The following is a 25,971-nucleotide window of genomic DNA, read 5'->3' as shown; positions in this document are numbered from 1 at the left end:
TTTCCACCGTACACCAGTTCGCAATGATGGCTGACCTGGCGCTTTTAGAAGACGCATATGCGCCCTTGAGAAGGGAACGAGTTTTCAGGGATAGGCGCGATCTTCTGAATGAATCAGATGAATGGCTGATGAACAGATTCCGTCTTCCAAGGCATCTTCTCCTGGAGCTCTGCAATAACCTGGAGCCCTACCTCCAACGTGAAACCCGGCGGTCAAGGGCCTTACCTGTTCCAGTCCAGGTTCTCTCCACACTGGGGTTCTTGGCCACTGGAACATTTCAACGGGAGATTGCAGACAGGTCTGGCATATCCCAACCCACCATGAGCCGCACGCTGTCATCCGTGCTGGCTGCCATCAGGACACTCATCCCACATTACATACAATTCCCTTATGACAATGCCCAGCAAACAATGATTAAAAGGGGGTTTTATGAGATTGCTGGGATTCCAAATGTCATAGGTGCAATTGACTGTACCCACGTGCGTCTGAAACCACCATCGGTTAATGATTACGCATACATCAACCGCAAAAATTATCATTTAATCAATGTGCAAATAATTTGTGATGCCAGACTCTGCATATTAAATGTTGTGGCACGATGGCCTGGAGGCACCCACGATGCCTACATTTTTGAGCACAGCAGCGTGCGCAGACGACTGCAGGAGGACGCATTAAGGGGTATTGGTTATCTTTTGGGTGAGTAATAAGAGCTAATTTAGTTTGCAAAATATATTCCTTTCCTGACCTCTCTTTTCCCCTTTAGGTGACAGGGGTTATCCCCTTTTGAACTTTTTGATCACCCCTGTGCCAAACCCCGTGACGCATCAGGAGCGCAACTTCAATCACGCGCATGCACGAACACGAGCCACTGTGGAGCGCTGCGTGGGGCTTTTAAAAGGTAGATGGCTCTGCCTGGCACACGCGGGGGGCACGTTGCTCTATACACCACAAAAGGTGTGTAACATAATTTTGGCATGTGCCGTCTTGCACAACATGGCCGAGATGAATCGTGTGCCATTTGACGTGCTGGCCCCGGACCCAGAAGTGCCAGTGGAGCAGTGGGCAGCACCACCGGCTATAGGAGCTGTTCAGCTCAGACAAGACCTTGTTCGGCGGTTTTAAGGGCAAGTTAAAATAACAGACTTAGTTTGCATTGGTTTTTTATTTCTTTAAGTTTTCATTGATTTGTTTTAATGTCGTATTAATTGACAGTAAAGAATTGTTAATTTCGACCAGTAATCTACAAATTTCTGTCTGTCTTTCCAGGACCTCATCCGTCAGGACCCTTGGCCGTGGCGCACGGGAGGCTGGTGGACGAGCCTCGGCTTCCCTCGCTTGGACCTGCTGCTCAGGCTCTGGGTGCGGCGCAAGGATCGGTTCAGGCTCCTGGATGGGCTGAGTGGGAGATGCTTCGAACGCGCTGGGACCTGCAGTGTCCTCATCTGCAAAACAACACGGCAAAATTTAAATAAAACGAGTTAACTATGTACTTGTGTGTTTTTTATATTGGTCTATAAAATTTAATTTTTACCATGAATGTCGTCGGTATCTCCCCCACCACTGATGCCTTCTAAAGACGCCGTTCCGATGAGTGCTGCAACGCTTCTCGTGCGGTGTCAGCTGGAGGCTTGGATCCGGTGGTCCTCCCCCAGTCTGACTCTGGCTTCTCTTCAATGCGGAGACGCGCCTCTTTGTGGCCATCTTTAGATCGGACCACTTTTTTTTCACCTACAATAAACAAGAGCATTAACTTGATCACTTTTGATCTAGGAAAAAATTATTCATTCAATTTAATCCATTTTTTTAAAGGTGGTTGCAATCAATTTAAGCTACATTTAAACAAAAGTTTTTTGTTTTGCCTTTCTTTTGTTTAAATGTAGCCTAAATAAATTGAAAATAAATTTATCAGTGTATATTAAGCAATAAAACATTTCTTACCTCTGCTGGAGTGCGCTTCTCAACCCCCACACTATTTACTGAAGTGGTAATTTGGGACCATATTTTGTTTTTATGGGCGCCTTTTATCCCACTCTTTAAGCTTCCAAATAAAACAAATTTGTTTTTTTCCACTTCCCTGGTGATGGTTTCGATCTCCACATCGGAGAAATTCCTCTTTTTTGCCGTCTTTCGTGTATCCATGTCGTAAAATGAGGGCGTGGGGGAAGCGGAGACTTGAATATATAGGGGCGTGTTATTCTAATGACGATCGTTTTCAGCCGCGGCATTTATCAAGGGCAGGTATTGCGTACACCTGAATTAGAGAGGTAGGCACAGTTTCATGAATCAGGCGATGAGAGGAGTGTACGCATAATCTTACGCCAACATATACGCCCGTTTCTACGCAAGAATGATAAATGAGGGCCAATGTGATTAGGCGGTTAAGCCCCTGCTGACTATAAGGTGTACATTTGGTACATTTGAAGGCCTAGATGTAGGCCGAAACATGTTGGTGGTATTTTTAAGTTCCATTATGAACTAGCACCTTTATTAAAGCGGTTTTATAATTAAGAAGAGTGCCTTGGTGTCCTTTTCTTATTTTTGATACATTTGGTTATTTTAGATTTGGAGGGCTTTGCGGCGTCCGACGGGAGTTCAATACTCACTGCGATCGGACGGGTAAGCCCTCGCTGATGACAAGGTGGATGTTTGGTTATTTTAGATTTGGAGGACTTTTATGGCATTTGACGGGACTTCAGTACTCACTGTGATCGGACAGGTAAGCCCTCGCTGATGACAAGGTGGATGTTTGGTTATTTTAGATTTGGAGGGCTTTGCGGCGTCCGACGGGAGTTCGATACACGCTGCGATTAGACGGTAAGTCCTTGCTGACAAAGAGGTGAATGTTTGGTTATTTTAGATTGGGAGGGCTTTTGCGCCGTCTGACTGGAGTTCAATACTCGCTGGGATTGGACGGGTAAGCCCCTGTTGGTGTAGACTTGAAACGTTAAGTTATTACCAATTAGGAGGGCTCCAGTACCATCCTACGGGAGTTCAATACTCCCTGCTATCGTATGCGTAAGCCCCTCCGACAATCGAACGGGTTAGAGTTGGTTTGCTGATAAGGGTTTGGTGCGCTTTTTTGATGTGGAAGCGGTTATAGCAAGCATCACTACCGCAGCAGTGGAACAAACTGACCCTCCATTAGAGCATAGGAAACATCACTGCGGCGGTTGAAAAACTAAACTTCTGCGGGAGCAGGGAAAACATAATTGTTGCAGCAATAGGGAAATTATTAAGTATACAATATAGCTGGCTGTGTGTAAATGTAGTTGCTTTAAGATATCCTCGTACCTACGTTGATCAGACTTTTGAATTGATGTTGGTTAATAATAATGATAATAATGATATTTATAAATTATTAATGTTTTGTGTACTTGTATAGTTTGTATTGTATGGTATATTGTATTATGTTTTATGGTCAGTGCATGTGGACTAGGGGTGGGCAGCGGAGTTTGTATTTGTATTCATAACAATCTAAAAAATTGTTTGAATCTGAGCACAGCAAAATCACCAGCGTCAAATCCACTCCGCCAGCGCACACACAGCACCACCAGGTCTGGTGGCACTTGTATAAACACTAGCAGCATACATCCAACACCGGCGACTCCACTGCGTAATTTTTGTTATGAAAATAAAATGCAGGACTTGCTTAATGTTAAAAGGGGTTATGAAGAGATAAAGTTTGGAACTTGATTGATGTTAAAAATATATATATAATTTACAAAAAATCTCTGGTATCTTTGCAGGCAAGTAAAAATTCTCTATCCCATGAATCCAGATGACTTAGCATCACTTTTAAATGCACAGGTGATACCTACTTTGCCAGCCGAGCACCACGTCTGATGTTTTTGATCAGGGTTACAACTTGATCAATGTTATGATAGTGAAAAGAAAATCTTGGATAACAGTTATCAAAAGCCGTGTTTAAGTAACTAAAATATAATCTATATACGACAGTAACGTTGAATGCGTGTACGTATGACGTTTCCCAGATAGGTACGTTTGCAAGATGTCTGTTACAGATTTGGAGATCTGGAACACATCTGGTGTGTAAAACATCTTACAAAGGTTTAAGAATGAGCTGCTTTATATGCATTCTAAATTAAAAAACGTCTTGCAGACATCTTCAACATGTCGATATGACATCTTTTAGGAAACGTCTCAGAGACGCGTTGCAAATGAGCAAAAAAAAAATCTAAATACGTCTTGCAGATGTAAACGCAGACATCAAATAAACGTCTTCAAGGTGTACCTGTGCCATTAGGGTTAACACCTTGTTACATGTTTTAATGAAAACACTGTTTAATATAACAGACCACTGGCTGATATTGTGCAATTTTTGTTACATTTTATGTTATTGTTAAATAAACTTAAATATTGCCCGTCAGTCATCTCAGTTTATGCAAAATGGTATCAGCATGGAAGCGTACTGATGTTGAACATTTACTATTCGTTACATGCATGCCCAAGATGTATGGTGGATACAGATTATGAACGGGAATATTGTCTTATTTCGAGTCGGGGTGGCTGTTGAGCAGGTCTGAAAGTGAGTAACTTCTGGATCGTTGCTGTTTGGAGACACAAATGTTTAAAACGATTCATTCCGAATTGGAGAACGGTTTTAACTTGTTTTCCTTAAAGAACCAGTTCAAGATAATGATTCGTTCACAAACTAAACAGACATCATTAGTCATCACAAATAGTATTTTGGGACGGGAGGCTTTCAACGTAGCCGGGCTTAAACTGAGCTCGAGGCCGGGTAATGAATATTGATGGTAAAGCGAAGCTTCGAATCTAATTGCTTCAACAATGATTCACTGTTTCTATGCACTAGAAAAGCCTAGATATGGCACCACCTGCAGGTAAAAACGTACTACACACTTTATACAAATTCCACCAAGCAGAGGTAGACTCTCGCTTGGGGGGCAAGAGAAAAGGGAGCTGAGGAAGAGAAGAATATTTGGCGTCTGGGCCTGTACCGGTAGCGGAGACAGCCTCACGCTACAGTTTTTGGTCAGGCCACAGCCAGATTAGAAGGAGAACCTGTTCCACTAGCGGAGACATGCTCATGCTTAGGAATGGCGAATAATGGAAGGAAGCTGAGGAGGAGATGAATATAGGGCGTCTGGGCCTGTACCGGTAGCGGAGGCAGTCTCACGCTACAGTTTTCGGTCAGGCCACAGCTGGAGGACAGGATTAGAAGGAGAAGCCTGTTCCACTAGCGGAGACATGCTCATGCCTTGGAATGGCGAATAATGGAAGAAGGAAGCTGAGGAAGAAAATAGGGTGTCCGGGCCTGTGCCGGTAGCGAAGACAGCCTTGCTCTACAGTTTCCAGTCGGAACATGATTAGAATGAGAAGGATCCTGGGTCTGAGCTGCTAGCGGAGCCATGCTCACGTTGCGAGGTTGCCATGCGTTGCCGATGGCTGTTGCTGATGATCCATAGCATGATCCGGCCGTGCTGGAGACTGTGCTGGAGACATCTACTCTAGAGCAAGGGTCTAAGCACATTCTATTAATAGACAATTGTAATATTTATTTATTACATATTTTCTATATTAGCTTGGATTGGTTTATGCATGTTAACATTTTAAACAATACTAAAACATTAACAAGTAAAACAAAAATTTTGAGTAGACTATATCAAAAAGTTGCCCTCCAGGTTGTTTTATCCATTGTGGTAGCCCTTGCTCACAAAAAGTTTGGAGACCCATGGTCTAGAGCTTCTGAAGACTGCAGAGGATCTTTGCAGAGTCAAACTGTGACTTATATATGGCTTGCCTTTGTCCTGATTGGGTAGATATGATGATTACTGATTGAGGACATCTGGTGGTACTAGAGTATCTGTTGATTACTGATTATAGACAGCTGGAAGTACTTAAGTGGTTTATTTGACGTGCTCCTCCCGAACTACGTTAATAAAACATCATAAGTCCCAGTTCAAATAGTCACTGATGAAGGATTAATTTCTACCTCTGCTTTAATTGACTCTGGAGCTGCAGGAAACTTTATGTCCCAAAGTTTTGCTCACTGTCATAATCTACAATTAACACCATGCCCATCTCATTTAACAGTCGAGACAATAGATGGAAAACCCATTGGAGAGGGGAATATCGAGTACTGTACCGGCAAAATTCAGTTTCACAAGTTCGCCTGTCCATTCAATCTTAAAAGAACAAATGGTAAAACGACAATGGCTTGCTGTCCGAGGAGGGAACTCGAGCCCGAGATGCGGCTCGAGCTCGGAGCTTAAAAGATCCTAGGACTGCCATGGCTGGAGGAACACAGCCCACACATTTCATGGAGGGAACACCAAATAGTTAAGTGGAGTGATAAATGTCTCTCAACCTGCCTGTCATCCATTCATCCTGTTACTTCCCTTAACAATATCATAACATCTGAGGATTCTGCAACATTTAAACTACCTCCAGAATATGCTGACCTTGTTAAAGCCTTTAGCAAAGAGGACACATCTCAATTACCACCTCATCGCCCAAGCGACTGCAGTATTGAGCTGTTACCAGGCACCATACAACCTAGGGGGCGCATTTTCCCTCTCTCTCAACCTAAAACCGAAGCCATGAATAAATACATTGAGGAAGAACTACCTAAGGGATTCATCCATTTTGTGAATGTTAAACGTTTTTTTTTGTGTGTGTATGCTGCAAAGGTTAACAGGTATACAAGTTTCACTAGGTCATACAGTATCAATAGCTAAAATACTTGATATAACTTTGTACAGACATTGTATAAATTGTTATGGAATTTTTTCATTAGACTAGTCTCACATTAAAACATAAACAATGTTTACAATTTGTTTCATAGAGTTTTATTGCAGTGCACTGCTGTTTGGTTTTACAAATGATTTTTTTGTGGTTGATTTGTTTGTTTATTCTTAACGCTGTAATGACACACACTGCGTGGAAGCAAATGCAGGTGAAAACACAAGGTTTATTAAATAAACAGAGAAAGAGAGATGACAGATTAAATGATCAGGCAAGCAATGTCCAGTGTTGTTGGCAATGGTGGCGAAGACTACGGTGGTAAGTTGGTGACAATGTTTATTGACTGCGACGTTGGTGGAGTGGTGAGCAGTGGTGACGATCCAAACTGAACACGGGAACATACACATGACGACGACGACAATAAACAATCCAACTTGACAAACCGTAATCCACAAACGACACGATAATCCACACAACACAGGAACCAAACGAAGAGTGAGAATCTGGCAGGGAACAGAGAGTCATGTGAGTATCTATGGAGGAGATGCAATGATGATCAACACATTCAACACACATGTGAGCCGAATCACTCTAATGAGCACATGGCAGAGAGGTAAGCAAACAAACAATGGATTTCCTACCGTGACAAATGCTATGACTATTTTTGTGATAAGAACAACTTACAGATGTTGTACATATAGTTTGGATTGTAATCAGCATTGCTTAAATAGCATAATAATAGCATTTGATAGCTGTCCCATTCAATGGAAATTCTTATGATGTGTGAAAAATTCGTAGGAATTCTTAGGTTGGAAGAAAAGCAACAGAGACAAATATAAAAAAATGCCATGGCAAACAGAGGAGCTGTTGGATTATAACTCACCTAATAAGCCATCAGACACAGAGAGAGTCTTTTGAAGTAGAGAGATGAGCGTGTCTACAGAGACTGACTATGAAGAGGTCTTCAATCTTCATTATCTCTCTCTGCAGATCAGTCACACACTACAAAGAACCGATCCCACATCAATTTACACACATTATTTCTTTTATCATCTGCTTCCTTTTATGTTTTTTTAGTTGTCTGGTGAAATTTTATCACACAATATTCACCAATTTAACTAACATTAGACTAAAGCTATATGGCCCTATCATGCACGACGCAAGTGTTTGAGCTTGACACAAATATCATTTTCAAATAGTAAATGCAGTGTTCTGGTCTGAAAATGAGGTGTGTTCAGGTGCATTGTTGGCAAGTTGTTTTATTTGAGGCAACAGCAGCAGAGATGCTCACGTTTACAAATACCCACAAGACACTCCCTTAACACTAGACCCTGATTATACATGAGATTAAGCAAGTATCTGGCAAGCGCAAGCATCACTTTTATCATAAACCCTTTCGACGCATCTGCAGCAGACAATTATTTTGACAAGACGCATGATGCACATGATTAACAAGATACGGCGAACGCATATTTTTAAATGATGAACCACACACATGATGGGTTGATCGGTTCCGGACAAGCTAAATATTGCATCATAAGTATTACTTACTAGACAAATTATGCAAATGCTTTGTTAAAGAGATATGTTTTTAGCTTAGACTAAATTTAATCGATTGTGTCAGATTTTCGAACATTGTTTGGTAAATCATTGCCGAGCTTAGAGACTAAGTAAGAAAAGGATCTACCATCTTTAGAAACTTCTAATATTTTAGGGATAATTAAGAGACCAGAATTTTGCGACTGCAATGTACGCGGTATATTGTATTCTGATACGGATGCGCTACGCTATTTAAGGCTTTGTAGATGATTAGAAATATTAAAAAAGTATGTGATATTTAACGGTAGCCAGTGTAAAGATGCCAATATTTATGTGATCATGCTTCTTAGATCAAGTAAGCATTCTTGCAGCGGCATTTTGAGCCAGCTGAAGCATGTTTACCTGATTTGTATGACATCCCGAGTAATGAGTTACAAGCTCGGTGGGTAGCACTGTCCCTATGAAAATTTACCGTGGTAGAAGTGTAGTAACCATGTTTTCTTGGTATATTAATTACTATTAGCAAAACCATGTTTTTTCTACACTAACGTGTCAAGGTGTGGTGATGGATAGAACCCAAGCGCAGACAGCTTGTAACTTAAAGACGTTTTTAAAAAATACAATAACTCAAATTATAATCATGACGAACAAACACACTCGACAGTATCTTACGATACACAATGAACCAGCACAAGACATCAGACACAATGGCATTAAATAGGGAAAACTAAACTAGGGAACAATGACAAACAAATGTGGGGAATAAACTAATCATGAATAATAAACAAGGAAACAAGAGGGTGGGGTCAAGACTGAAGACAGGAGAGCACAAGGCATGCAAACACAAAACGGGTCAGGTGACTCTCCACACAGACACAAGACAAGTATACAGGGATGTCAGGACCCTGTCTCCTGACATAACCATGGTTTAACTATGGTTTTTGAAACACCATGGTTATTTTGTGGTTACCATGGAATTACTACAGTAACCATGTTTTTTGGTTTTAACTGTAGTAAAACCATGGCCTCACAGCAAGAAGGGTCCCTGGTCGAGTCCCAGCTAGGTCAGATGTCGTTTCTGTGTGGAGTTAGCATGTTCTCCCTGTATCAGCGTGGGTTTACTCCGGGTACTCTGGTTCAGAGTCCTGCAACGGGTCGGGTACCTGCTGATACCCACATAAAAGTGTCTAAAACGGGTGGATTGTAGGGCTGCACAGTTAATCGTAAAATAATCACGATCTCGATTCATACATAAATGCGATCTTCATTCTAAATGACGGCGATTCGCTTGCATATACAGTATTCCCTGTATTCAGATGCTGCGTTCGCGTTCACGTGTCAGTATTTACATTACAATCCAAGATGCTGTAATATCAGTCAAACTTTCGAACACACACTCATACAGGGTAAAACCAAATCCTATTTATTCACCAATCAGGCCCGATCATTTCTCTCCTCTCTCATCTCATTTGCAATGTTCCGCTGTCACTCACTGCATGAAAAGAGGTGTATCCGTACTAGGAAACTCCTGTAAACACCACTGATTTTCGGGAGTATCTACTAGTTCCACTGAGGGTAAACTACTAATTCCACCAAGTTAGGAAACTCCCGTAATGATACCAATTCGGATGTATCTTGCTGAGGGGATATCCCCGTGGAATATGCAGCCATTTGTTGCCATGGCAAGTAATCCCATTGAAGATTTTGGCAGGGGCCACTTTCACACCTACAGAGGTACTGGAATTTCACACCTTTGCACAATTCTAGTCTCCCCATTGGTGTTTAATCTTAACACTGATTGGTTGCTTTTAAAACCCCCTCCCAAGACTCTGACAACTATTGGGACACAACTTTGAAATTTTTCAGTTGAGATGATTTGATTGGTTACACTTTGTTTTAAGCCCAACCCAAGCCCTCATAGCTTAGTGACTTGATTGGTTATTTGCCTGCTATGCAGATAGACTACAACCCCCCTCCCACACTATATACTACTATACATCCCCAAAACCCTTAAAAAAATAAAAACTTGAATTGAGCTTGAAACGTTTATTTAAAAAAAAAAAAACTGAACAATCCACAATTTCACAATCACAAAATAATATAATACACAAATATTAAAAGTTGCATACATAAACAATACAATTTAAACTCATAAATATACAGACAGAGAAAGCAATATTAGAGTAAAATAAAACAAAATAAAAGCAACAATGAAAACTACATTCAAAGCAGTACAATGTAATGTAGCAGTGGCGGCTCGTGACTGCTCATCCGAGGGTTGCAAATTCAAAATAAGTGTTCGGAGTGTCATGTGTGTTGCTTGTGTTTTTAAAATATGTGTTTGTTGCTTCATGTAAACCACGTGCATCACGTGTTTAGTCAAAACACGTGATACACATACACGCAGAACACATATTTTGAAATTGAGAACCACACAAATGACGGGCTATATACATGTTGTGACAAACTTCGCATCGAGTGCTCACAAAAAAAAAAGAAGTCACCAGCTGCCACTGTAATGTAGTAAATATCTAAATAAAATGAACAACAACTATATTGATCTTGCTCTTAAGAAATCAGTCCTACACTGCAAAAAATTACTTTCTTACACTCAAAAAAAAAAAAGTGTTGACTTTAATTTTTTTTCGTCAACAGGTTCCACATAATTTAATTATTTAAGTTGAAAACAAATATTTTAAGGTTGTCCAATGTAATAGGGTTGTTTTAGGGACAAGTAATTTTTTTAAGTTTAGCCAACTATTATCACTAATTTTCACCCAACAAAAGACATTTCAGTTCAATTAACTAAAATCAGTTATGTTCTATGGACTAACAAAATTTGTTTAGACGTTGCATATTAAACATGTGTCTATTCAAAGTAAACTTGTAATTTTACAACAAAACATTCAATTCAAGCTTAATCAATCAAAAATAAATAATTTCAATAACTTTAATTTTTACTAGTTAGGTTTAATTAATTTTAGTTTGTCAACAGGTTCCACACAAATTAATTAAGTAAACTCAACATAATATTTGTTAGTTCCTTTATTAACCAACAAGTTTTCCAATAACACATCAGTTTTATGACATTTTCTTTAACAAGAGAAAAAACACTGTAAAACACTTATGAGTTGCAGCATGTAAAGTTGGTAATTTTATAAAAATAAAACTCCTGAGCAGTGCATTTAATAGAAAAACACCCGACAGACTGTTTTTTTCTTATCCTTTCTGTCTGTAACACGCAGATAAAAAAAAAGATAAAAATAACACAATCGGCCAAGTGTTCCTCCACTAAATGGTTTCAAGTGTAAAGCAGGCCTTTATGTTAAACGCCACAAACTTTTAAGTGCTAAATGTTGGTTCACTCATTGTTTAAGTACATACATGACAGAGAAACATGTCACCCAGAACACTGGTGCGTCCACAGAAAAAAGATCAAATGTATACCATCTTTCAAGTGTTTTCAATAAAAAGGGTTTCAAGTGCAAAGCAGGTGTTTGTGGCGTTTAACAAACTTTTAAGTGCTCAATGTTGGTTCACTCATCGTTTTTAAGTACATACATGACAAAGACACATGTCACCCAGAACAGAGGCGCGTCACAAAAAAAGAAAAGTTTTTCAATTAAATGGTTTCAACTGCAAATCAGGCCTGTGTAAAACGCCAAATGTTCAATGTTGGTTCACTCATACAGTTTGTTTTTAATCATCTGTACCTTGGGTGAGAGTCTGGAATCATCCAATTGGAGGAAGATTTTCTGAAGCAACATTTTCAGTTCTTGAGGATAGTTGAGGTTCATTGTATATATGACACCCATTAAGATTGCACATGCAGAAGTTATGTCTCCCAAGTCATGAAGCACTTCAACATCCTCAATCACTATTCCAACATCAACTGAAGTGCTGGTGGCATCACCTCCCTCAGCATTAATGCTGTAGATGCCAAAGACAAGTTGATCAAGCTCCCTCCGGGCAGCACAGCCATCTGAATCCTTTCCACACACAAAAAAAGGACAACAATGAAATCACCAGCCAATTATCAAATTCCAAAGAGCTCATTTGCATTGCAGTTTTCTAAATCAATGTTTTAAAATAGTGCTTGACTAACTTTTTATCCAAACTGATTACACGCAATTTGTACACCTGCTGGCCACTTAAAGGATTAGTCCATTATCTTTAAAGAAAAATCCAGATAATTTACTCACCACCATGTCATCCAAAACGTTGATGTCCTTCCCTGTTCAGTCGAGAAGAAACCACGTTCCTTGAGGAAAACATCCCAGGATTTTTCCAACCCTAATGGACTTTAATAGAGCCCAACATTCAATACCAAACTCAACACTCAACAGTTTTTTTCAACGGAGTTTCAAAGGACCACAAACAATCCCAAACGAGGCACAAGGGTCCTATCCAGCAAAACGATTGTCATCTTTGACAATAAAAATAACAAATATACAGTTTTAAAGCACAACTTCTCGTCATGTAGATCCGGTCATCATGCGCTAGCGTGACCCGACGCAATACGTCATCACGTCAAGAGGTTACAGAGGACGAACGCGAAACTCCGCCCCAATGTTTACAAGTGTTGAGAAAGAGGACCGTTCCTACGTTGTTGTATGTCAACTGATACTAATTAATGTCTTTGTGTCAGTTTATTGTTTACAATGGTCTGCAAATCTGCGTTTTATATATGTTACACGTGACCCCCCTACGTCACTACGCATTTACGTTAGGTCACGCTGGACCGGACCTTGACGAAAAGTTGTGGTTTAAAAGTAAAAAAAAATTTTCTTGTCAAAAATGACAATCGTTTTGCTAGATAAGACCCTTATGCCTCGTTTGGGATTGTTTATAGTCCTTTGAAACTCTGCTGAAAAAAACTGTTAAGTGTTGAGTCAAGTATTAAATGTTGGGCCCCATTAAAGTCCGTCAAAACGAGAAAAATCCTGCAATGTTTTCCCCAAAAAACACAACTTCTTCTCGACTGAACAAAGACAGAAATCAACATTTTGGTTGACATGGTGGTGAGTAAATTATCTGGATTTTTCTTTTAAGAAAATGGAATATTTCTTTAAGTAAGTACACCTGTATGATCTGAAGCCATCTTATATCAGCTCTGCTATAAGTTCTAATTTTATAAGATTACAGTTCTTACAATATTAAGATTAAATGATCATAAACATGATTTAGTCTAGACCAAAATTGCCATTCCTAAAAGAGATACACCACAATGAGTGTGTTTACATGCACAGTCTTACGCAGATTATGGTTAAAAAAAACTGATAACATGTGGGTTCACCCTGCTGGAAAAACCAGCAAGAGCAGACGATTGTGTTTTGGTGCTGGTATGCTGGTGACCACCAGCACCCAACCAGCATGGGAATGATGCTGTCTATGCTGTTTTTCAGCAGGGCATGTAAATGCATAAAACGTTTTTGTTGTATAGGGAAAGCCCATAAGTTGCACAAGCAAAAACTGATCGGCACAGGTAACTTTTTTGCTCATTACCCCAATTTCGCTTTGCAAGTTAACACCTTAACCAGCCTTTACGCAGTTTGGTTCACATGTGCATGTTTCCACGTGTGAAAGATAAATGTCACACGTTAAAGCGCAAAGTAACACATAGAAGTCTGCGCTTAACTTAAGCAAATGACAGAGAAACTGTGGAAATAAAAGCTAATGTTACATTTACAAGTGTAGATATGAGAAGAGATATGACAGTATAGCTTAAAGGAGCATTTCACCCATAGAAACATTAATCTTCATTGAAAGTGTCTCATATTTGTAGTCGAAATGTAACATACATTTCGAATTTGGTGCCAATTTGACTGAGAAAAGGGGTGTTTGTAGTCTCACCTGCTCAACAAAGATATTGGACTTCCTGCTTTCAATGATGCAAAATGATGATTTTTACATCATTGAAAGAAGGAAGTGCAACACTGAAATCTGTATTTCTCCTGTTTCAGCGGCAACTGAGGTAATTATGCACGACAATTCAAAAACATGACTAGGGTTTTAACTATACAAAAATGAATGCAAATGGGTGAAGTGTCCCTTTAAGACAGATTTCCCATCAGCTTTTAGGCAGTGACAATATGGACTGCGAGAAACCTGACACATCTCCAAATGTAAACGCAGTTTTCTGCATAGCAGTTTATTGATTTGCATGTAAATGCAGGAAAATTTTTGATACTTATCCGCTTATTCTGTGCATGTAAACGCACCCAATGTTAAATGGATAATGTGATATTGGTAAAAGCCCTAGAACACTGTTACTGCTGCAGTAATTGTTAGCATTACCTACCATATACTCTTTGAAGAGACGGCTCGGATTTTCATTTAGATAGATACAGAGTGTCGTGAGGAGGCACTCCCTCTTCTTTTCAGCGGTTTCATTCTAAAACAAGAAAAAAACAGCATCAATATACTACACATATTATATCAGTATACCCGTTTCCTCAACATTCTGGTCATTTATCCATAGGGTGTAGTGTAAATACCAAATAGCATTCTTTTAAAGGGGGAAAAAATCATGTTAATCTCAAAAATCTTTGAAAAAATACAATAAAAATATATTCATATGGGGTGCATTTGCAGATGTTATTGGTTTCTGCCAAATGACAACAGAAACTAAACAAAATGTACTTATTCCTAAATGTGTTCTACAAGAGTTAACTATACCTGTGCAGTCGGGGCAAAGATGAGGTCATTTTGCCTTCCTTTAGATCCACCTGCCTTCTTCAGCAATCTGATGAGCTGATCAGCGTGGTAGTCAAGTTGTGCAAAAAACTTTGTGACAAGGGGAACAGTGGTAATCCTCAGAAATTCTGCTTCCACCTTTGCATAATGTCCACAAACAAAATGTTATTGGTGTATACTACAATTTTACTGAAAGACCCTATGTTACTGTATTCTTTAACATGGTCATTTAATGCATTATACAACATTGTTCATTGATGTTTTAATAAGCAGTTTATACCTCAGGCACAGTGAACAGTCCTGGCCATCTGGTCTTGAACTCTGATATCATGGGTTGGTCTCTGACTACCTCCCGTCTCCTGTATGCAAAGGTCTTGTTCAATAAATTCAATAAAATAATATTTAAAAACTGAAATTATCAATTGCTACTGTAAAGTAAACAGGATACAAACAGAAACAACAAATGAAAAGGTCACGCAAGAAACAATATTTACTGTTTTTTTACTATTTAGATGTTGCAGATCTTACCTACTGTGAGTAGCACCTTGGCAGGAACACAAAACACCCCCTTTATTAAGCACCTGGAAAATTGCAAATAATAAACAAACAAAACAATTTAATAAGGACTTTGTGAAATTGAATTAACAATAAAATAGTCATGCTTTGTTATTTTTAAAGTAAAAAAATGGTTTAAAACAAATTTGTATTAAAAAATGTTTATTTTGACAGTGGATTTTAGTTATTTTTAGTTGGATGAACTTTGCAGTTTCAAGATGAGAATAACTGTAGCAGTGTTTTTAAATTAAGTAGTATGTTTACTGCGTATATTTCTTAAATATATCTGCAAAACATATAGGGGCGGTTTCCCAGACAGGGATTAGACTAGTCCTAGACTAAAATAAATGCAAGCGCTGTCCAAACTAAAAACAACTTGATAATCCCTGTCCAGGAAACCACCCCGTGTATTTTTATGCTTTAGTAGAGTCAAACACTTTGATTTCAGGAGTGCACGTCACTTGCGCTGCGCAGTCGCAGACCCATTGATGTGTATTGTCAAACACAAAGGAACACTTATTTATGCTAAAATTATTAATATGTTTAAGATATCTAGAAAACATCGATAACAAATTATTAGCTTACAGACATCGATGTGCACATCCCTAACGTTACTTTCAACCCACGTTTGATCCCCTCAGCAGGCGGAATACACATTTTTCTCATTAAAATAAATATATTTATCACACTAACGTTATTTGAGAAATGTTTGCGCCTTAAAATTATGAAAATATGACATGAAAGACAGGCAGAAACCCTGCAATAAGCATGAAAAATCCGTCATAGACTTGCTCCAGTTAACAAAAATCCATCATAGCGACGGAGAACTTTGATGAACTTATTAACTTACTTTTCGCCAAAATAATGGAAATATGCTCTGAACTAACCTGCGCCACGTGGCTAAGTAAGCATGCCAACTTCAGAGCTAGAACTAAAATTAGAACACTAGAACTCTCTAAAACAGTTTGGCCAGTTGCATAAACATAAGTCACTAAGTTAAGACTGTCTTGAAATTAGTTAGGACAGTCTTACTTTTCTGCTTCAAATTAACGTTAGACCAATCTACATTTTTTTATGAAACGACGTTATGATGTTTTTTTCTTCATGTCTTGAAGAAAAAAATAGATGACTGACTTTGTAAGACTCTAAGCAGTTTATGTAATGAGCCACATGTCAAAAATAAAGAAAATATATCTTATTAAAAATATCGAAACTGGTGGAAAAACAAATATACTCCTACCTTTACCAGCCGTTGAAGAGGTAAGACGTCGCTCTGTCCAAACCAATCGAGGAAAAACTATGCAGGGGTCAAGCAGGTTTGCAGAGAATTGCAGAGAATTGCAGTGAATTATCTTTGAGCACGTGTAGTCTGGCGAGTCATGCTCTTCTTCTTCTTATTTGGGGGTTATGGCAGTTCGCGTCGCACTATACTGCCACCCTCTGGATGTAAGAATTTTTAAGTTCACATAAATAGTTTGTGTTTAGACAACGCCTAAGGATTTTTTACAGCTAATTTGAGACATAATTGTGTTGACCTTAATAGAAAAAAACATTTCAAGTCAACAAATACAATTATTATAATTAAACTGAATATAAATATATAATGTAAAGTCCACAACCTTCCTTGTTCATTTTTTTGAGTGTACATAGTATTTTTGTCTTCTTTTCAGTACAAATATTATTTAAATTAAAATGCTTGTTCTTGAGGAACAAAATGACCCAAGAAAACAAGTCTAGTTTTAGACAAAATAAATAAATAAATAAAATACACACACATACATTAAGTGAAATTGTGCTTAAAACAAGCAAAATATCTTCCAATAGTGTGAGAAAAAAAATCTTAAGTTTTCTTTTATCTTAAAAAATTAATTGAAACACAATTTTCTCACCCCAATGTTAGATATTTTTGCTTGTTTAGGCACAAATTATCTCAAATTGTATATTTTTGTCTAAAAACTAGACATATTTTCTAAGGTAATTTTGCTCATCAAGAAAATACATCCTGATTTAAGAATTTTTAGTTTTTCTACTGAAAACAAGACAAAAAGTGTTAGAAAGTGATTTTTTGCAGTGTATAACTGATCACAGAGCTCTGTCTTGGAATTATTCAAACATTTCTCACTGTAACACTGTAATATCTCACATTTAAGAAAACCGGTTGCATCAAACCATTCAAGTTTCAAAACACATAGATTTGAGTACTGTGAACTTAAATATAAGTGCTTAACTGCATGTGACTCAATTTGTTTAAGTTCACGCTACCTAAATATAAGTGCATAATTGCACAAGACTTAAGTTCAAAGTACTCAAATGTATGTTCTTTAAAACCTAATGGTCCAAGGCAACCGATTTCCCTAAAAGGTTTGAGTTAAGTTAACTGCTAAAAGCATATACTTGTCAGCAAAGGTAACGTTGATGCACCCTCATCTGGACGGACATCTCTTTGGACCCCTTTGGAAATATAAAAGTACATAAGTATTTGGCATAATACTTATACACATATACAGTTACACACACACGACAAATCAAATGACATAAAGTTGTACATTTTAGAAAGTTTACTTTAACTGTACAAAGATACAACAATATATGATCAAAGAACTTCATAATGTCTTCATAACTTCTTATTTGATTTTCTGTGTTGATGTCCTCAGAGTCTCTGTGACGTTCTGCAGCTTCATTACAGTAGGCTACTTCAATATAGTTGTCTAGCAAACACAGAATAAAAATAGAATCACATACATCATAACACATCTATTTACTATTTAACCTCTTTGATTTAATAATTTCATTATTAAACTTACATCATTTTGGCCAGATTGCAGTGACATCAATTTCTTCAGTGTCTGGATCAGTCTGATGTTTTAGCTTCCACTGTTACTTCATTATATTTCTCTGTCAAACACAGATTTAAAAATTAAAATCACATTCATCATAACACATCTGTTTACTATTTAACCTGTTTGATTTTTAAAATTGAATAAAGAATAAAGAATAAACTTACATCATCTTTCCCCAGAAACCTCTTCAGCGTCCACAAAGTTGACCACAGTGTACATGACCTCTGTAAACACAAACATGGATAGACTTCATATTTAAAAAGTTGAAGAACAGCAAACATATTACGTTAAAATATATTATGACTCCAAGCTTCTTTACAATTAGCATCTAGGTTCTCTCAAAGTGAAGCTGGCTTTGTTACAAATCAATATAAAGCTATTAAAACCGTCTTGAAAAATAAGCAGCATCTACCAGCACTAAAGCAATGAGCTTTTAAACAATTTAAAATAGCAGAGACACACTTGCTAGCTGCTAACATTTCCAACACACAAGTTACTGTTGATATGTTTGTTTTAAGCAAAGAACGTCTCGTCTTGGCTTCTTTAAAGTTTTGTTTTTAAAAATTTATACATCGAATTGATTCTTTTAACAGCCCGGTTTGAATGTTACTTCGCGTATTTTTAACCTCATGTTTACCGCTGTGTACCATGTATACCCTTAATGTTTTACTGTTTGTGCTTTAAATTCAAACAGTTCTAGTATAACGACAAAAACAAATCATAGTAAATAACATAATATGAACAAATAGGCATCCGATCAGCGCGATGCAGACAAACTAATTAAATCAAACTTACCTTACTGTTGATGTGCAAGCAAACAAAGACACCGTCCAGGCTGTAACGGTTCGCGATTTTGAATTTTCCCGTCAAGCCCATAGGTGAAGCGGTCGCACCTGAAGGGGCAGATGAGTGGGTGCAGGTGCATTCTGGGAAATGTAGTCCTTTTCTTTGGCGTTGTCACTGCTGTAGCATATGCTGCTGTAGATGTAAACTATGATTTCCAAGATCCATTGGATGCACTACAATCATTCCAGCCCAAGTTTGATTGATCCTCTGCTCGCACTTTATTATATACTTTTATATAATCCGCGTTTTCACACTATGCATTGTTCTTTATACTTGGTCATTAATAAAAAATAAAAAATATTTCTATAAAGTTTAAAACATTGACAAAACATGTTTAGTGGACAAACATGTTAACAGTTATTTTGAATGATGCTCAGATTTTCTTAAATATAAAATCTTTGTGAATCAGCACTTACTTGATGAAATACAAAACTCTTTAAACATGCCTCAGGAATTATCTCTGGGTTTAGTTGATTAACTGCTAATCATTGGAAACATTGAACGTATACCTAAATGAATTCTTACTTAAATAAAAGTAAACTAATGCTGAGTTAAGACATGTAACTTACTGAACTTACATAATTACAACATGAACTCAAATTAATTTATTGTAAATGAATGTATTAACTAACAATGAAAAACATGTCATGTTAATGATGACTCTTCATTAGTTTATGATAGTATATGCCTTAACTCAGCATTAGTTCATGTTAAAGTAAAAATACATGTATGTCTTTTATCACTGTGATATATGGACCATTATTATATTATAAAGTCCCCATCTCTTTTATTTAAATTGATTGATTGAAGACAAACATGATAATATGTGGTCTGACTTTGTACAAGCATGCATTATCATATGCTAACAGTTACCTCCTCAGATAGACTACACATGATTGGTGCCTGAACATTTTCCTTACAAGGGCCAAACCTGACTGAGGGCCGTGGGCCAAAAGTAAATGGTGTAGTGTTATATTAAAATTAAAGTTGCTCTGATAACCCCTAATTTATAATTTTCTAATATTTAAAAAATAAATAAGCAAACATTACTCTGTTTATGCATAACTAATGCAGTTTTATTTTCCAATGCTTTTTGTAAAAAAAGAAATCATTTTGCCAATCAATTTTAAATATCCTTTTCTCTGTGTGCCACTGCCAAAACCTCTTCATTTTTAGCCTGTAGTACCCGAGTTCATTTAGTTTCGTGATGCATTTTATACACCTTCAAGTATGCATGAAACATAAAAAAATCACTTTAATCCCTTGCATTTAATATTAATTTACATTTTTGTAATGTAAAAATACAACAAAAAATGATACATTTTAGAAAATGTTTAATTAAAAATATGAACATCTGCGTCAATAACTTTTATTCTTTTTCCTTATCTCACGTGGCATGATGGGCCAAATTAAAGATCTATTGTGGGCCAACTTTGGGCACCTCTGGATTAGAAGTACAGTAGCTGACAGGTATCTGCAGATATGTTTACCCAAGTTTGTCAGTCAGTATCACCGAACATGTTTTGCATTCACATGTGAAAGACTGTTTTTTAGATTATGGACCTGTCTATTGATATTTTTGTTTCTATTTTAAAAGATTTAATGAAATGTTAGGGTAGAATTATAATAACAATAGAAACAGTGAACTTCAAATCATGAGACATCAGCAAAATCAAGCAGCTTTACATTTCACTGACTAATTTATCAATATCCTAGCTAGCAAAAATGTGTTACATGATGTCATTTGAACGGCTTCTTTTAAATGATGTATGCAGCATTGAGAGAAATGTGCACAATATTCTGACCTAGGGCAGTTGGAGACATGTTTTCAAAGTGTTGGAAATAAATATTCTGGAATAACATTTGTTGCATTTCTCGAGTCAGAGACATAATTTTCACACATTAAAATTGTAATTGTGTCCACTGAATTTTAGTTATTTTGAATGATGCTAAGTTTCTTAAATAGACTAATTAAATTATATTAATAATAAACGTATTTAGAAAACTTTTTTATGTACCACAATACTGTATGTGCTGTCTTAAAGAGACATGGTTAACCCCCCACCCCACCCCACTCAGCTCTGAAAACAAAGAAGACACCTCTACCTGTGGGTCATTAAAATATAAAAAGCCCTTAACACCTCACACCCACCTCTCCTCACAACCAGCTGTAAGGATTACTGGAAACTTCCACCAGTTCCTATATACATCCACAAACGTAAAGTTTCTGGATGTTTCACAAGTTTACTTTGGTGTATTACCTTTCCAAGCACTCTGCCTCAAAAATCTGGCAAACCTAAAGTTTAGCAGGGATTTCCCATCCCGTATTTGTCCGTATACAGCTCTTTTCATGCAGTGACTCGCGTGACGTATAACAAGGCAGCAGACCTAAACACAATTGTTTACTTGGTGGATTTGGAGCGGCAATTTTCACAAAAAAGAGAGGTTAAACGAGCGCCATTGTGGAAAATCCTGGTGGCGACGGAGAAAGTGATGGTGCAACAACATTGGTTTCGAAAGAAGGCAAGGAAATTAGTTTCTAAATCGGAAGGCTGCAGCCTCCGGAGGTCGCATCAGGCTGCATACGTCATCAAGCCTGATTCATTCGAGTTAACGGAGCATTACATTCGCAAGTCGTAAACATACTACAACAATTTATATTTAACTAAAAATAGTTGTCAACTTCATAATGATAATTCATGTCTGCGTTTCTCTCTGATGCCTCAAAATGTTGATTGTTTAGTCTTTTAAAGGTTTAGTGTTTTAAGTTTTAAGGTTGGCCAGATCGATAGTACAAAAAGCACAGGTGCTATTTAACAGCTAATATATTTTAAATTACTCTAAATTTTAAAGGGTCTAAAATAAGGAAAAGAGCCGTTATTATAACTGAAAGTCCTGTAGCACACTTTTTTAAGTTAAGTGCATAATATGTTTTTGTAAAAAAAAGAGAATCGGGTGAGAGAATCGGGATCTCAATTCCCATGGAGAAAAATTGTGATTCACATTTTAGCATGAATCGTGCAGCCCTAGTGGATTGTGACATTCCTAAAATTTATGGAAAGAGTTTCAACGCAGAGTTTCTAATGGAATCAATTGAAAACATGCGTGTGGTGTGCACGAATTACCATAACACGCGCAACATATGACATTTGACCCATCACGTTACCACTGCGACAGTGCATGACCTTTGTTGATTCTTCTCATAGTCTAGTTGGAGCGAGCGTTGCAGGAGATGCATACAGTTTTGCCGTTTAAAGCCGGAAGCTGAACGTCTTCTCTTAGAAAGCATTTCAAGACGAGAATTAGGAGCACAGTAGGGGTTGTGTAGGTAAGTTGTTTTTTCTTGGTCTTTTTTATTAATAGGTCTATTTGTGTATGGTTATCAGGTTCCATTTGTGCCGATGGTAGGCAACTTGAATGGCGCAAAACAAAGTGCACTTTAGCCTGTTTCATTAGCCTATTCATGACGCTGTTGTGATGTTGTAGAGAGGTACGAGATAAAAAAATAAAGCACTTTAATTGGAATGATTTTTAGCGTGTGTGATTTATGCGGGTCGGGTAACGGGTACAGGGGGGTGCGGATATAATTTTGATATTATCACGGGTTGACCGGTCAGATCTGGTGCTGAACTTTGCGGGTACGGGTGGGAACGGGTCTCCAAAAACGGACCCGTGCAGGACTCTGCTCTGGTTTCCTCCCAAAGGCCAAAAACATGCAGTTTAGCCCCCCCAACATCTGTATGAATTGACCGTTTCTCACTATAAGTAAAGCTATACTGGCATGGCATTAACAATATGCCAAACAAACAAACAATATGAAACAAAGTACAGCACTTTATTTATAAGTCATATAAGAATTATTTTGTATTGCCAAACCTATTTTAGATTCACCTTTCCATAGGTTGTATTTTTTACGCATCATTGAGTCTCTAAACAAACTAGGAAAGCAACCATGTGTCTACATCGAAACACTAAACTCGCTCACAGCTACATTTTCATGCCCCTGTGGGTTTATTCTTCTTCTGTTTGCCTCTGAGTTTCAGATGAATGTAGAAGCCCAGTGTTAAGATTGCAAACGCAGACCTATTTATCTTCTGTTATTTTACAAAATTTATATTTCGGCTCAAACTGACAGCCAAGAAGTAATCTTTTCACGTGCAGCAATTTTGCCACTGCTCGAGTATAAAACTACAGTCTTGGGGAAATTATAGGAAAAAAATGGAGGACATACAGCACCAAAAATCCAACTCCTTCATTTCCTGCGCGAGAATAGACCGAAATGCCAGGATCTAATGTATGAACTCAAGCAATGACCCATTTGTGCCTTTAATAACGTGTGGCATCCGGTACAGGAAAGTAGCAATTGACCACAAAACAGCTGATGAATTATTCATCTTGTTTTTAATCTATCTATTTATTTAGTAAAGAGGAAATTGTGTTTGCTCAACAATGAAATGATGATTAGCGGTACAGACAAAGGATGGCATGATTGACAGGCCTGCATTAAACAAAGCTGGTGGTTAATCACATCGCTTTGCATGCGGGCACAATCCTTGTATTTTTCCTCCATCGCTAATTAAACTAAATTACATCCAATAGCTTCTCCCCCGCTCACTAAACACAAATGCTGCAGCGATTTAAGGAAAGTGACACACGGATGCGAAGGAAGACACAGCAGGTGGGTCATATAAATGAGTGTTGTTATTTCTGATAAATGCGAGGTATGGGTTAGTCATGATGAGCGACTGATGCATGGCCAGATCAGCTCATTTGAATTCCTGTATGTCATGAAACAATCTTGGCTGCTAATGAAACATTTTTGTAACATCTGTTATTGTACAACCACAATCAATCTAACCATTGGTTTTGACCCAACACTATATTTCAAACTGGTACATAAGAAAGAGATAGGGCTTGTTGTTATGGCAAAATAAACTTTGACGGGGAATCAGTCTTGTATCAGTATATTAAAGGTGTTAAAGTATTTCTGGATGACTGCTATGCAGTTACTAAGGATTCTGTGTGGTTGCTAGGACATTGTTATGCATGATGCCAAGGCTTTTAGTAAGGTGCAGAAGTTTCACACTGTATAGGGATTTGTTCAAAGATATAGCCTTACCAAGTATTATGTACGGCCAAAAGCTAAATGCACTGTGAAATGGAAAGATAAAACATTACTTGACAAAGACAGATGTGAGCAATTCCAGCGTTATGGATGTGACATTTTTAGTCAAAACTTGAAATCCAGAAGTCCAGACATCAGAAAAATATCAGTCTATACTCATGTTTTCTATTTTAGATAAATTAACTATATGTGTTATGAATGTGACAAAAATGACACACATTTGTTTGAGACAATGAGCCAACCTGCCCTAGTATTGGGCTGTTCTCAAAATAACCACTAATCAATATTTGTACATGTTAATTGCTTGAAATGTGCAGATTACTTTTGCTTTAAATGTTTATGTACTTTAACATTAACCCCCTTACATACAGTGGTCACTACAGTGGACAGTTATTCAAAATGCCATTTCTTGAATTTGGTTTGATGGCACAGCTGCACATCGGCCCCTAGAGGGGGCATTAGTGCATTATCCCATAAGGTACCACTTAGTGCCAAGCCGTTGTATGCGGAAGTCAGAAATGTCATGTTGCTCCAGAATATCGATCCATTCCTTCTATCCTAGGAGAGTGTTGCATGTAAAATACAATAAATGGACAAAAGATTTGAGACAGCCACTTCTAGTGAACGAGTTTAACTACTTTAGTCCTTTCAACAGGCACAAATAATAATGATATAGCATATAATGATATTCTAGGGAATTGTGTGCTTCTTAAGTTTATAGCAACAGTTTGTTTAGAGCACCTTTTCATTCCAACATGACGGGCCCTATGTACAAAGCAAGGTTAAAAAAATGATTGATTCAGTCTGGCGTGGAAGAACTGAACTGGTCTGCATAAAGCCCAGAGCTGAACATATTTGTTATGAATTACAGGCTCTGAGCCAAACACTCATCACCCAACCCATCAATGATTTGTACAAAGGGGCAAAGTCATTTCCAAAACTGTAACAAAATAGATGGAAACAAAATTGGTATAGCATTAATATTTGTTTTGATTGGAATAACTGGAATAGATAAACATGTTAATTTATTTTTAACGCCATTTCAGCATCTACAGTATATTCTCTGTTCATGGTGAGAACTGGTTACTGGCCAGGTTAGAAGTGCAGGTTAGGTGAATCTGAGAGGTCAAATTGCCCTTCCCTCTCTGTGTGTATAGATCAATGTATGTATAGTTTTTGGACTGTTGAACTCCACACAGAAAGACCTCCTGACCCGGCCAAGAACCTTATTGCTGTTAGACAACAGTGCTCTGTTTGGTGCGGCCACTGTTGCTCCAAACACCTATATTAGAAGGGGCATCCCAATACTTAGTGTACGTTGTAACATCTAAGAAGCCATATTTTTGTCACATTTTCCATGTGTTGATTTCAGAGAAAATTCTGATAAATCATCTATAAATTAAATTGGACATCATGCATCACAAGCTGTATTTAAGTATCATAGCTCCAGGCACCTCAGAGTACCTACCCAGGCCGGGTGGTCAGGATGGTGTGCCTTTCCAGGACGAAAAGCCTGCTTCTTTTTTCGGGATGAGTCAATTCTTGTTTCCAATGCCCAGAGAGCAATAAATGCACACCCTGACTGAGACTGTCATTGGCCGAGCAGGAATGTGGTGGGGTTTTAGACATGTTTTTTTGTTTTGT

At 37.8% G+C, this 25,971-nt stretch overlaps 1 protein-coding gene and 2 long non-coding RNA genes across 4 annotated transcripts; 1 reads left to right on the top strand and 2 right to left on the bottom strand.

Annotated features, from left to right (window-relative positions):
- Nucleotides 1–379: 379 nt before the first annotated feature.
- On the top strand, nucleotides 380–1,487 carry LOC141351320 (uncharacterized). Its single transcript, XR_012359532.1, has 3 exons — nucleotides 380–696; nucleotides 764–1,124; nucleotides 1,267–1,487. It is a non-coding gene; the product is annotated as an uncharacterized lncRNA (long non-coding RNA).
- Nucleotides 1,488–11,523: 10,036 nt separating this feature from the next.
- LOC129436666 (uncharacterized) lies at nucleotides 11,524–15,560 on the bottom strand. The gene is made up of 5 exons (XM_073858052.1): nucleotides 15,490–15,560; nucleotides 15,242–15,320; nucleotides 14,944–15,099; nucleotides 14,567–14,659; nucleotides 11,524–12,254 (listed from the first exon to the last, which is right to left on the bottom strand). The coding sequence occupies exons 2-5, from the start codon at nucleotides 15,290–15,292 to the stop codon at nucleotides 11,946–11,948; spliced, it is 609 nt and encodes a 202-aa protein (XP_073714153.1). The 5' UTR covers nucleotides 15,293–15,320; nucleotides 15,490–15,560; the 3' UTR covers nucleotides 11,524–11,945.
- A 1,607-nt stretch (nucleotides 15,561–17,167) lies between these two features.
- On the bottom strand, nucleotides 17,168–19,488 carry LOC129415707 (uncharacterized). 2 transcript variants are annotated; one of them, XR_012359637.1, is made up of 5 exons: nucleotides 19,152–19,488; nucleotides 18,521–18,580; nucleotides 18,321–18,411; nucleotides 18,138–18,224; nucleotides 17,169–17,967 (listed from the first exon to the last, which is right to left on the bottom strand). It is a non-coding gene; the product is annotated as an uncharacterized lncRNA (long non-coding RNA). The 2 variants fall into 2 exon arrangements; XR_012359636.1 differs by having other exon boundaries at nucleotides 17,168–18,224; nucleotides 19,152–19,486.
- Between the last annotated feature and the right edge of the window lie 6,483 nt (nucleotides 19,489–25,971).

This window comes from Misgurnus anguillicaudatus, chromosome 20 (assembly GCF_027580225.2).
Source record: "Misgurnus anguillicaudatus chromosome 20, ASM2758022v2, whole genome shotgun sequence".
Taxonomy (NCBI): Eukaryota; Metazoa; Chordata; class Actinopteri; order Cypriniformes; family Cobitidae; genus Misgurnus; species Misgurnus anguillicaudatus.
Note: the sequence above shows the minus strand (reverse complement) of the source record. Positions and strands in the feature narration are given on the sequence as shown.

Excerpts from the sequence above, each read along its gene's own strand:
- LOC129436666 (XM_073858052.1), bottom strand. The coding sequence starts at position 15,292 with ATGATATCAGAGTTCAAGACCAGATGGCCAGGACTGTTCACTGTGCCT. Across the intron at positions 15,100-15,241 it reads GACTGTTCACTGTGCCTGAG|GTGGAAGCAGAATTTCTGAG; the intron begins GTATAAACTGCT and ends CATTATGCAAAG. Across the intron at positions 12,255-14,566 it reads GTCTCTTCAAAGAGTATATG|GATTCAGATGGCTGTGCTGC; the intron begins GTAGGTAATGCT and ends GTGTGTGGAAAG.